At 41.2% G+C, this 12,306-nt stretch overlaps 1 protein-coding gene across 1 annotated transcript; it reads right to left on the bottom strand.

The window, feature by feature from the left end:
* Positions 1–1,217: 1,217 nt before the first annotated feature.
* Positions 1,218–11,888, bottom strand: pias4a (protein inhibitor of activated STAT, 4a). The gene is made up of 11 exons (XM_035647832.2): positions 11,463–11,888; positions 9,451–9,832; positions 9,256–9,340; positions 9,100–9,141; positions 8,770–8,860; positions 7,945–8,073; positions 6,981–7,086; positions 6,738–6,811; positions 6,476–6,636; positions 5,302–5,453; positions 1,218–5,180 (listed from the first exon to the last, which is right to left on the bottom strand). The coding sequence occupies exons 1-11, from the start codon at positions 11,487–11,489 to the stop codon at positions 4,906–4,908; spliced, it is 1,524 nt and encodes a 507-aa protein (XP_035503725.1). The 5' UTR covers positions 11,490–11,888; the 3' UTR covers positions 1,218–4,905.
* Positions 11,889–12,306: the final 418 nt, after the last annotated feature.

Genomic DNA, 12,306 nt, shown 5'->3' with positions numbered 1-12,306 from the left:
TATTTAAGCAGATTCTACTTTGTAGAAGCAGCTGCGGTTTTAGTCTTTGTCCTGGCTGTGTGGTCATAGTTGTCCTGAAAGTTGAACCATCACTCCAGCCTCAGGTCACAAGGGTTTCTTCAAGGACCTCTCTTTATTTGTCTGCATTCTTCCTTCCATCAATTCTGACCAGTTTCCCTGTTGCTGCTGCTGAGATGATGATGATGATGATGATGATGCAGCGACCACCATTGTGCTTCACTGGACGGATGGTAGCCAGGTGATGAGCAGTGCCAGCCATAGAGTTTGGAGATCAGTTTTCATCTCATCGCACCAGGGAACCCTGTTCCTCGTGCTCTCTTGAGTTGGCAAACTCCAAGTGGGCTGCTGTCATTTGACCTCTGTCTAACCACTTGACCCTAAACAGCTGCTTGATGGGAGTGCTGCTGAGATGGGCGTCCTTCCGGCAGGTTCTCTCACCTACCATCGACCCTTGTCCTGATCTATGCCATGCCGCAGTTGTGTCGTGCTGGTCAACAGAAAGTTCCTTTAACCTGGCTTGGTTTTTGTCTTGACATGCAGTGTGAATTGTGCGACCTTATGTGCACAGGTCCGTGTCTTTTCTTAAATACGTCCAGTTATTTCACCTTGCCACAGGTGGAAATGTTGCCATAGCAAAGGGTTTAGAAAACAAAATATTTCAGTTTTGAATTTAATTTACAAAAAACCCAACGCATTGTCACTTTTTCATCATGGACTATTGAATGTAGATTGATGGTGAACAAAAAGAAGCAATTTTACGTGTCTGAAAAGGTTCTAAAGCAACTGTAATTTGAGATGTATGTGACTGAACTCATTCAGCACTTCTCCCTCCCTTCCCCACTGCTCTCACATCAGCCTTTTTAACAGGTTACAAAAAAGAGTTTCAGTATTTTTGTCACTTTGGAAAAGGTTGAACTATTTCCCCTGATATTTTAACGAACAGGCTTAAACATGCAGCCTCGGACAGACATCATAAAGTCAACCCAGACTGACTGTCTGACAGCAAAAATATCTCAAAATGTAATGCTACCCCCCAGAAGTATTGTTTCTTTGCATCAATTAAAGTTTTTCACTTATTTCTGTCAAAATACAAAAGAAAAGTATTTTTATTTCCTGAGATTTCAGGAGAGAAACCAAACATTTTGCCATCACAAAACGCAGTGGATTCAGTAAGAAGTAGTAAAAACAATAGCAGACACGTTTTTAAGAACCGATTTTAATTAATTCCACACGTCAATAACAGCTGTTAGAATACGATCATTTTCAAATTTTACAGTTTTATCGTCAACAGGCATCAAATGTGACCCCAGATCTGAGCATTTGGTACAGGACATAACAATCCACACCTCCTAACCAGTCCTCACAGTCCTCTGTGGCATCAGCTTCAGTCGCTGCTGCCCTTAAACAGCTTCTGGTCTGTTTGCCCATCGGAACAACTGGAGGCGATTCAAGGCTTAATAAAATATTATTTCATTTTATTGTCTTTTAATATGAACATATAAAAAAAAAAACACAACAAACAAAACATTTACATCATGGATTGTAAGCCTCTGCCCATGCTACCTTATGCATTATTGTAAGAAGAAGAGTTGCCACTACAAAAAGACCAGACCCTCCATTCTCTCCAGCTCCCAAACAACCTGCATCTGGCTCAGATCCACAGGAGCAACCTACACCGCCTCTCCCCCTTTCAACCACAGGGCAAAGACAAGTTTAGGAGATCCGCTCAAATAATAACCTTCTATACCTAGCAACAAATGAACAATGTCATTTTAATATGTATAGCAGTTACTTACAAATACAAATTGCCTCGTTAAAGGCAGGTATTAGAGTTCTTTACATCGTTTTTGCTTCAAAGCGCCTTATTAAGAATATCCTTTTCAGGGACAGACTGTAGTACAGGCAAAGTGCCATCAATCAATTTTGTGTGATTACCAAAAAATTTTCATCAGTACATTAGTTTTGTAAGATACTTCAGTTGTGTCAAAATGAGTAGAGAAATGGAAGACCGGATTTGACTCGACCAAATTCTTTTTCAAATCAACAACGATGCGCTTACCAACAGTGGGGCCCCCGATCAATGTGTAAATATAATTTCTCTGTGCATAGGAGCAATGCAAAAGAAAATCGAATTGTATGCTGATCCAACCCCTCCTAGGTTTAACAGTGGAGTTCGACTGGCCTTTTTCTAGTTTCACATTTTTCTGATTCCCATGCATGGGGTGGTTGAGGAGATCTGCTCATCTACCTTTCATTAATACTCACTACATGATGGCATTAACATAATTAAGTCATAAACTTGGGATGGCGTATCAGATCAAAGTGCAAATAGCTCTATCAACACAGCAACACAATTTCTCTTCAAGCAAATGCTGACGACCTTCTTGCAGACGAAGCCAATGCCTACACATGCAGCCCATGTATCTGAGGAGAGGCATCCACATACTGACAACACTAGTGCAGGTGCAGAGGAATATTAGCTGCAAGCCTACGGTGCAGAGCAATTAAATTCCAATTCTACTCCAGCAAACAGATATGACCTTATCTACACTTAAAAGAGGCCGAGGGGGAGTGATGGTTGAAGCAGCTCCACTTGTTCCAGACAGGACATTTTGTAATTCAATCAATGACTTTGAGCTCGGTGGGGTCGCACTTATTGACACTTCATTACGTGTTGTTTGTGTCAGATATGTTGAACCCGCCGCAGCAAAAATACTCTGAATGCTTTTTTGACCCGGGTCGGATTAATCCACAGGAAAAGAAAACGGCAGAGCCCCAACCTTTCGGCTCAACAGAGCAACAGCAGCTCCCTTCCGTTCAGAGCGACAGCTGAATATTATGTCCATTTATTACAAATAACTGTTAAGATAACGTGAAGCAATAAAATAAATATGATACTTGTAGCAAAAGATGCCAAATATGGGGGGGGGGGGGGGGGGGGGAAGACAGAACTTCTAAACCAAGTTACTTCAGATTTATTTTCTGTGCCTCTTTTCCATTTCTACCTGGAAACGTCCAATGGGAAACAAAATAAAACACCTCTCACACTGGCGTTTCATCTGATGGCCTGCGCAGCTCATCTTTAAAAAAAGAAAAAACAGGCTCCAATCTTAACCTCTTCACAAAAACAAATAGGCACCAAAATCTCGTTACCATTTCCTGTCAGTGAATTGTTAAACTGCATCTGCTGTGGGTCAGCTGCTGTACAGTCATTCTGATGAGTTACCGCCGCCCCCCCCCCCCCTTTTTGCAATGCTGATAAATGAACCGCAATAAATGCTATTACAGCAAGAGCTGTTTTACACAGTGGCAAAGATCAGCCCATCACTGACACCTACAGTTAACCTGGTTATCCACTAACTAACTTGTCCTTCAACAAAGATTTTGTTGCTGCAGAGGAACCAGAACTGCATGAAACAATGGAATAAAAAATAAAAAAAACAACACAATGTAGGAAAAAGAAATCTCCAGTGTAAAATTGGCTTCAGAAAGACTCAATCAATTCTTCTGTCCTCTGCTTCTTTCTCAGCTACTCGCTGGTCAGTCTGCTAAGTTTTTATGACTGAGGTAGGTTCTCTTATCTAAGGACAAAATAAAAATGGAAAGCATCACACATCGAGGCCAGTATTGTGTTCTGCCCTTTCATAATTAAAAGGATAAATTCCTGATAAAACCCTTTCAAGCTTTGAATTCATTCTCTGAACAAAGAAATAACACAATAGAAGAGGTTTCTATTTGCATCACACTCCACATACCTCTGCCTCATCCTCCCCCAGGTTATTCATGCTCTTTTCCACAAGTTGTTTTTGACCCTTTACCGAAAACTACGAGGAGCCTCGATTTTCAACTTTCCCCGTTCATCACAAATGTGACAAAAATCAGAAATGTATGTTTGTTCACATTCTTTTGGGTTTATTCGATTTTTGTAATGACAAAAAAACAACAACCCTAAAACCTCTAAAATGAACAGTTTCATTTAAAAGAACAGCAAGAAGTTGATAATTTAAATCTCCAATATTGACTGAGAGTGAATGTGCACTGGCTAAAACCCGATTCCAATAATTTTCAAATAAACATTTACCAGGCTCCCTCTGTCGAATGATCCCGTTTCATGTTGTTTTTTTGTGCTAATGTGGGTTTCTGGTAGAGTGATAGTTATTGGATTTCGTCATGCTGTTAGCTAGCACTCCGAAATTACTCTACTCAAAATTATCATCATCGCCATTGCGCTGCACTGCCACCTGCTGTCCATAGGCAAGACCCTCACTATCAGTCAATATTAGAGATTTATGTCTGAGAAAATAATTTGCTGTATAATGTTTAACTAATGATAGAGTTTATTTCAGAGGTCAAGGCATTACAAAAATCAAATAAATAAATAAACACAAAAAAATGTGACCATACATCTTCTGTGTCACACAAACATTGAACGCCCATGGCTAAAAGAGCCAGCAATTCCAAGTCAAATACAAAGAGTGATGGGGTGGCAGAGAGGAAATAGTCTGAAGAGAGAGAGAGAGAGAGGAGGAGGGGGGGTGGTGGTGGTGGGTGGGTGGGGTGCTCGATCCAGTCAGTTTCTTTAATAGAGGCAGGACGGTACAGATTTTCACTGCAAGGTGATGGTTGACCAAAAAGAGTTAGTTGCTTCCAGTGGTGTGCAGTACAAATAGGAATCCTAATCACTCTAGACTGAAGATTCATTAACAGTGCATGTTTGAGTGTGTGTTTGTCTTGTATGGGTACAAACCAGAGCTGCTAAAAGGCTCTGATTTTTTGGGGTCGTTGCATCTAGTGGATTACCGTATTCCTGTCCTCAAGTTTTTTGTTTAGCCCCCTGCCTCCGTCTCTCTGTGTGTCAGTCTATGAGGGGACAGAGCTGCGGGGTCAGTAGGCAGTAACCAGGTCCTTGTCGTAGTTATATCGGCCCCGCTTTGGGGCAGGACTGTCAGCGCTATCCTCTGTGTCTTCACTGTCGCCTCCTGCCCCGCCCCCTTCCTCCTCAGAGGAGGAGTCAAGAGTCAGATCTACCACTGCACCTCCTCCCGGTGCCACGGCAGGTCCTCCTGTGACTCCCGCCACCCCCACGGAACCGCTCCCAGATTTGCCCGTCAGGCTGGTGCTGCTGTGGGCTGGTGAATGACCGTTCGCCTCAGGAATGCCTGCAGACAGAGAAGCCGTTTGAAAATATATATCTATTATCTATTAAAAGATTACAAAGAGTTTTCTCTGCCAAACTAATGCAAAGAAAATTCAGCAAAGGTTACAGGGGTCGACACTTACATATATCAACAACAGGGTACTCTGGTGTGTTGCTGCGTTCTCTTTCCCTGTCCCTCTCCTTCTCATCGCTGATGGGTCGCCAGGAGCCGTCGGTTAAGTACTCAATCTCCTCGATGTCCTCACTTGTCTGCTTCAGAATCTCAGATAGCAGCCTGAAATACACACCGCTGATTAGAATGGGCTTTCAAAACAGACCTCACAGCTGAAACTGAACAGAATACTCAACAGCAGCAGCAAATCATAGTAAAAGTCTGCAGTTTACGGTCAATGTTTGTAACTCAAACATGTTGATCGCTCTCTATAATCTTGATTATTTTCATTGAGTAGATCTCAAGTAACAGTCCATGAAGAAATAAACAACATATGGCCAAATGCTTGGCTTAAAATAAACCAAAAATTGCATTAATCCTGTTGTCACAGCCTCAAAACACCACTAGATAAACCTGACAACATTAAGTAAATAGGCCATTGACAGTGAACCTGGAGATCATTAACATAAGGGACTTTCACACGAGCTTGATTTAGGGAAAGTAATCATACCTTAAAGCCAAAATGTAACACAATGCTTTCCGTCATTGTGAAAGTAAGGTAGTGCTTATTAGAGTTTGCAAGAAAATACACGCCCAAATAGCTGTTGATAAAAATGAACTACATGCTGATCTGTGTTTTTCACAACTCCATAAAAAAGTGCTATTCTCTGACAAAAAAAGATAAATTGTGATAAAACACTTCTCATTCCTAGAAACATGTGGCAGCTTTAGATTGATAAAAAAATAGATCACTTAAAACTAGGAGGTACAAAATTGTGCATGGGTTTCTAAATTATAGCGTTGTTAATACAAGTAGATCAAAGAGTGAATACACAAGCCAATTTACACTTACGAAATATAACCTGATCGCTGGTGTACAAATACACAACCAAAATGGATAATGACCGTCTCATGGCAAGCAAAACATTCAGAGGCTTTATAACGAAAACACAGAAGGTTGGTGCAGGATTCAACTTGTAGCAAGAGTCCTAGAAATGCCCCAACATCTGTGCAGCTTTATTTATTTTCCCCAGGCTGGCTTCAACACAGGGTCGTCAAAATCACAAAAGTGAAAATATCTGAATTTATTGAAAAGGTGATGCTGCAAGGGTGGAACATGTCAGCGCATGTTTCTGTCTCCTTACCCATCAATTGTGAGCAGCTCAAAGGGAGCGGGCTTGTCACACACAGGGCAGGTCCACGTGGGCTTCTTCTCGTTCATCTGCAGGAAGAAGACTGCGTCGAAACACTGAAGATGTGCACAGGTTAAAACTCGACATGGTACGCCGAGCCGCATCTTCACCAACTGGGAAATGGGAGAGGGACAGGACAAAGCATGTTAAAGACAATATAGGGTTAGACACACATTTAGGAGACTTCACAGCTAAAAATGTCAGGTATACTCACTGGACAGATGAGAGAAACCCGAAGGCCTGTGGTCGCAATTTCACTTTCTGGGTCAAAACGTAGTTTGTCTTGGACTGTGGATGAATCATAGATAATCTATTATGACACCTCACATTGCTTCGATAATAAGTTGTGATGTATGATGTTAAAATACACAATCCAGTCCAACCAAAACAGCGTTGATCAAAAGTTTGAGACCTAAAAGAAACAGAAAATTAGACAAATGATAGAAGTCAAACTTACTGCGTTCACGACAGCGTTCTGCACTCTCAACAGAGCAGAGTTTGAGTTGGCTGAAGAGGTCTGCTGCAGTGAAGACTCTCACCAAATATACTGCCACTGAGTAACGCTGAAAAAACAGAGGTAGTGAACATTTTGAAAACAGGAACAAATTGAAAAAAAGGGCATAAAAGCAGCTTTGAATTTTTCGGACCCCTTTACTTCGTTCACACTTCATTTTACACACAAAAAGGGGCAATTTTTGTGATTCAGTTTGCATCAATAGCTTAAAATGAGAAAAGGAGAAAACATGTCAATTAATTGGAACAATCTCTTATTTACATTGGTATTCAGACTCTTTAATTTAGTACTTTGAAGACATCCCTTTGGCAGCATTAAAAAATATCACGATGCAGGGATTATTTTCTTAACGGAAAGCAATTCTATGTCAAATTGCTGCGGAAACTTCAATGGAGGGATCATTTTCATAACTAATCTATCATGTATGTTTTGATTTTTATTATCATTTAACTTTTTTGTCCACAAAATAGTTTAAAAAAGAGAGAACTGGAAAATAATAACATGGTACAAGGGTAGATTTTTGTAACAAATCAAAACAATTATTTAATCATCAAAACAGTTGAAGATTATTTTCTAACCGACTAACATTATGTTTAATTAAAACCTCCACATCGCTCTAAACCTAATTGGTTTACAAAAGCTCGAAAGAGGAGAGTGTGAACAGAGTTGAGAGTGTATTCTTCGGTCTTCCAGCTGCTTAACAGGATCAGGATTGAGGGAGCAACAGTTAAGAAGCTGAAGTAATTCAGCACTTGGACCTTGAGTCTTCTTTAGGAGTTGTACCACGCAAGGCAGCGTGAGACACTATGCGTCTCAGTCTGCCTTGACATCTACCAGCTCTTCTTGCATTGTTGTCACCATGACACCGAGTTTAGCCAAAATTTGAGATTCAGCATTAGACACTGACCTTGCCAAAGTTTCCCCAGGTGACGGTGACTCTGTTTGTGACAGTGGAGAGATGCAACCAGGGAGTGATGTTGACAGGTCGACAGGGACGACGGGGTTCAACACCAGGCTTATTAGATGGATAATAGCCCTGTAAACACAAACAAATGCCAGTATTATATAATTAATTCAAAACTGTTGCAGATTAAATATTTTTTCAGCAATTTTCTTAAATCACACCACATCAGAATTCCCTCTGAAGGAGATAGGCACATTTAAAAGTTGTTGGGTTCTTGATTGTGTTATTGCACAGTCACTATTTTAACCAAAGATGCGCACGTTTCGTAAAAAGCTTCTTGTCTTTTTACTTTTGTAAAGAGGTAAAATGGGGGAGCTCAGTTCTGCAGGAAGAGCACTGAGCTTCAAGCAATCCTTGCTTCCAAGTCAAATAACGGACATGCCCAGTCTCAACACAATGTGCACATTCCCTGCGTGAATCTGGGTGTAACATTGATTTTTTTTTTGTGGAAAATGAATTGTTTAGATTAATCGACTAATCTGTTTAATAAACAAATATGAATGAAAAGAGAAATAGTATTTACTATAAGCCCAACAAAAGTTTGTTGAAACATCCAAGACTTGAATTTGGCTGTCAACAATAATAAGATTCAAAATCCAAAAGCTATCAAGTTCTCATTTTTGTTTCTTCTACACAGCTCAAACACAATGTATTAAACACATATCTTGTGGTTTAAGATTCCCACCAGCACATAACATAAAAAAAAAGTTTGTAATCCACAGACACCAGTGTGAAGTTGGCTTGAGTCAAATAAGAGAATCAACTCACTGGCACATGACAGTAGGACTGGTTGACTTTGACAGCAACATTGGGAGGATACTGGTCTTCCTGGACACCAATGGAGTCTGTGTAACAGATTCTGCAACAGAGAGTGACAAGAGAGAAAGATTACTATCAGAAGAACACCCAACTCTCAGCCCATCAGCACGACTGCATCTGTTTCTGTCAAGTAGTTGCTTGAATTATGGGTGGAAATTAAAATACTGTTTTTCCAAGCATGGTAAAACAATTTTTCCTTTCCTACTTTTTGGGGAAATTTCCCAACAACAGGATTGTGAAATATCTATCATGTTTCAAAGAGAATTACTGAGAACTTACCTAAGAACCACTTGGATTGATCTCATTCCTGGACGAAGCTCACTAAGAAAGTGAAAGGCAACACATTCAAATGAGCATCAGTTATATGTATCATCAAAATCCAACTAGTGTTAACTGAGCAGTGCAAATCTGGTAGAAAATGTTGTACTTTCGTACCTTGCATTTCTGATCTGGTCTGCTTGGTTGGGTGTTAACTCAAATATGCATTGACTGTCCTGCAGTTTCTCATTGTTCTGGGCAACTGTAAACGGTTACAAAGTTAATTCAAACGTAGCATATAGTTGAATCATTTTTCTCCAAAACAATTGTATAAATACAAATACCAAGAAAGATAAAATAGTCTGCACTGACTTAGCTCTGTTGGCGACAACAGTGTCTCCAAGGTTTGGTAGAAGGGCAGTGGCACCAGCTTGACCTCTGCTGCAGGTGTAGGGATCGGTTTGGAAATGCCATTGAGGTAGTCTGCGCCCTGAGAGGTGGCTGTGGGGGAGGAGCTGAGGGATGAGTAGGCAACGGGGACGCCCTCTGGACGCCGTGCTGCAAGCCAGCCAGTCGTTTTGGGGAAGCGCGACTCGTACAGCTGCCTGACGTTCTTCAGAAGCTCTGGGCTGTATTCGGTCTGCACCAGCCTCAGCGCGCGCCCCACCAGGTCCTGCTTCAGCCCACTTTTGCTGCGACCCATTGAGGCCAGCAGCGTTTGCAGGTCTGAGACCCGGAAACTTTTGACCATGTTCTAACGAGGGTAAAAGACAAAATTTGGGATGTAAATGGGAGGCACATTGACGTATGAAGCCAGCGAACGTTTGAGTGACTCTCATAAAATGACATGCTATTAGACTCATTTTGAATGCCATGTCCCAATCCAAGGTATATTGATACTCGATTGAAATGCAAAGCCATTTACCATCAATGACTTCTGACTGAACAGCTCAAAACCTTAAATATGTTATTCTTTCCTAATGTATTTGTCGTTGGTGCTTTTCTGAAAGTATTTGTGCTACAATGATGCCATATATGAGTGAACTGGCCTTATAATTTGCCGGCTTATAGTATGAAGTCACTACGCTCGTCATTCTGACCACTTGCATTTTTGCCAAGTCATTTTCATCAATCTGTTCTTATACAGATGTTGGTACCATTAAACAATTTTTAGAACTCTGAATCTACAACAGCAATTTAAGTGTATGATTGTACCGCTGCGTTTCACTGAATAATATTAACACTTCATGTCTGAGTGCCTTGAACATGATGTAAGGCACACAGACATTTAGTCAGAGGAAAAACAGGCAAAGACAAAAAGGCCCAGCTACAATTTAGTTCTGAAAAGAGAAGGAAGAAAAGATATGAAATCTTTGGACTGCGTTTATTTTAAGATTTAAAGCGATATCTTCAAAGGTAATCCCAAAGAACCACAAATGAAGATGTGAATAAAACTATATAGACACCTATAATTTTAATTGTTAGAATAACCATAACAAATTCATACAGTATGTTGGCTCTTTGAATGTGCAATGGATTACAAAGGTTTAATGTCACAGAGGTCTTATTTATTCACCATAACAAGTGTTATGATTTCGATTAGACATACCAAACTTGCATACAGCATTGACACAACAATGGCAATCGGTGATCTCAGGACAGGCAACACAGTACAAAGCAAACTGTCTCATGAGGGTGTTTAGATGAGGTTAGGGGCGACGTAGAGATGGAACTTAACAACGAAGGTTATGTTGTTGTTATTAGAGGGACCAGTCTGACATGCTTCAACAGACAGTACTATATCTACATTAAGATTGAACAATAACAAGGCTGTTCATTAGCCTTCTGATTAAGCTGCGCAAAATGTGCAGTCATAAAATCAGAAACACTGAAGTTTCTTCAGCCTCACTCGAGCATCGCCACTGTGGCTCCAGCTATCGACTGGCTAGCTTCCCTTTAGACTGGACTGTCGGCATTCAATCATGGCAACGAGACATTTTGACAGGTGCACAGCTCCACAAACGAACCGGCTTATTACAGACAAACACGACCGTAGGACGCGTAACGCCACATATTAACATGGCTGGCAGCGAACCCCGAATGTTTGTATGGTCCCATCATTCATTTCGATGTCTTCCTTCAGAGGCAGCGTGATGCTAGCCGAACCGACGCATTTGCCTGGATAACGCCACCTAGCATGCTAGCTAAGTTAGCAGCGCAGGCTAGTTCGTTTCGTCGTGAATGTAAACGGCCACATTTACAAGAATACGCGCTCTTAACCGTGTCCGCACAAAGCCCCGGGCTTCCCCACGACCGGGCTGAACTGGAGCCCACACACTAACATCCGTCTTTCATCAAACCAAAAGTAGCCAGGCTCTACTTACCATCGCTTCCACCAGTTCGGCCGCCATCTTCGAGCAGCAGTACCGCGAGAGTCAGGGACGACGGCTAGTCTTTCACCAATGAAACGCAGGGGCTGCTTTGATGGACAGGCGTGCTCAACCATTCACAGCGTGGTCTTGGCCAGACTCCGGAGCGCTGCATGCAAAATGGGCGGGAACAGTGTTTTTTTAAAGTTACATTACAACTTTTTAAAAACACTAAGAGACAGGTCTCATTTCAAAATTAGGCCTCATTGTGTATTACTGATACAACGCGTCAAAGAGTCTTGGGATCCATGGTGTTTCGGTTTAATAGTGTTGAGATATTGTGAACGTGTTTCTTGAAAACTGTTAGAATTCAACGTGTATGTAAAGCACGGGGTGTCAAGTGGATCCGGTCGCATGGTCCCCGAAAATCCCCTCCGAGCAAAGAAATCCATTCCAGGTTCTGCGTCCAGCCATGAGATGTGGAGTTAATGCTTTGTCTGAGGTATGTTCACTATTGAAATAAAAAAAATAGTGATTGACTAAATACACGTACACATCAAAGTAATGACGGGCCACACCATGCCTTAAACACAAATACTATGTTGTGTCACGCTTCTAATGTAATGTTATTAAGTACACAAGGGACACATTTACACTCCCAGCGGTGATCCAGGCCAGATTTTCCAAAGCTCCTCATATGTGGCAAAGAATAGCCTCATGGAAACAAAAGTCAATTGAAGGAATTGCAGTACCATGTAATAACATGGAGTATTTTGTTTTGGCTTTACTTTAGATGTGAAACATCAATAAAACAATGTGGTAGGCTACAATTCAAAAGGACAGCAGGCTTTGCCACTAT

Source organism: Scophthalmus maximus, chromosome 13 (assembly GCF_022379125.1).
Source record: "Scophthalmus maximus strain ysfricsl-2021 chromosome 13, ASM2237912v1, whole genome shotgun sequence".
Taxonomy (NCBI): domain Eukaryota; kingdom Metazoa; phylum Chordata; class Actinopteri; order Pleuronectiformes; family Scophthalmidae; genus Scophthalmus; species Scophthalmus maximus.
The sequence above is the reverse complement of the archived record's forward strand: the minus strand, read 5'-3'. Positions and strand labels throughout refer to the sequence as shown.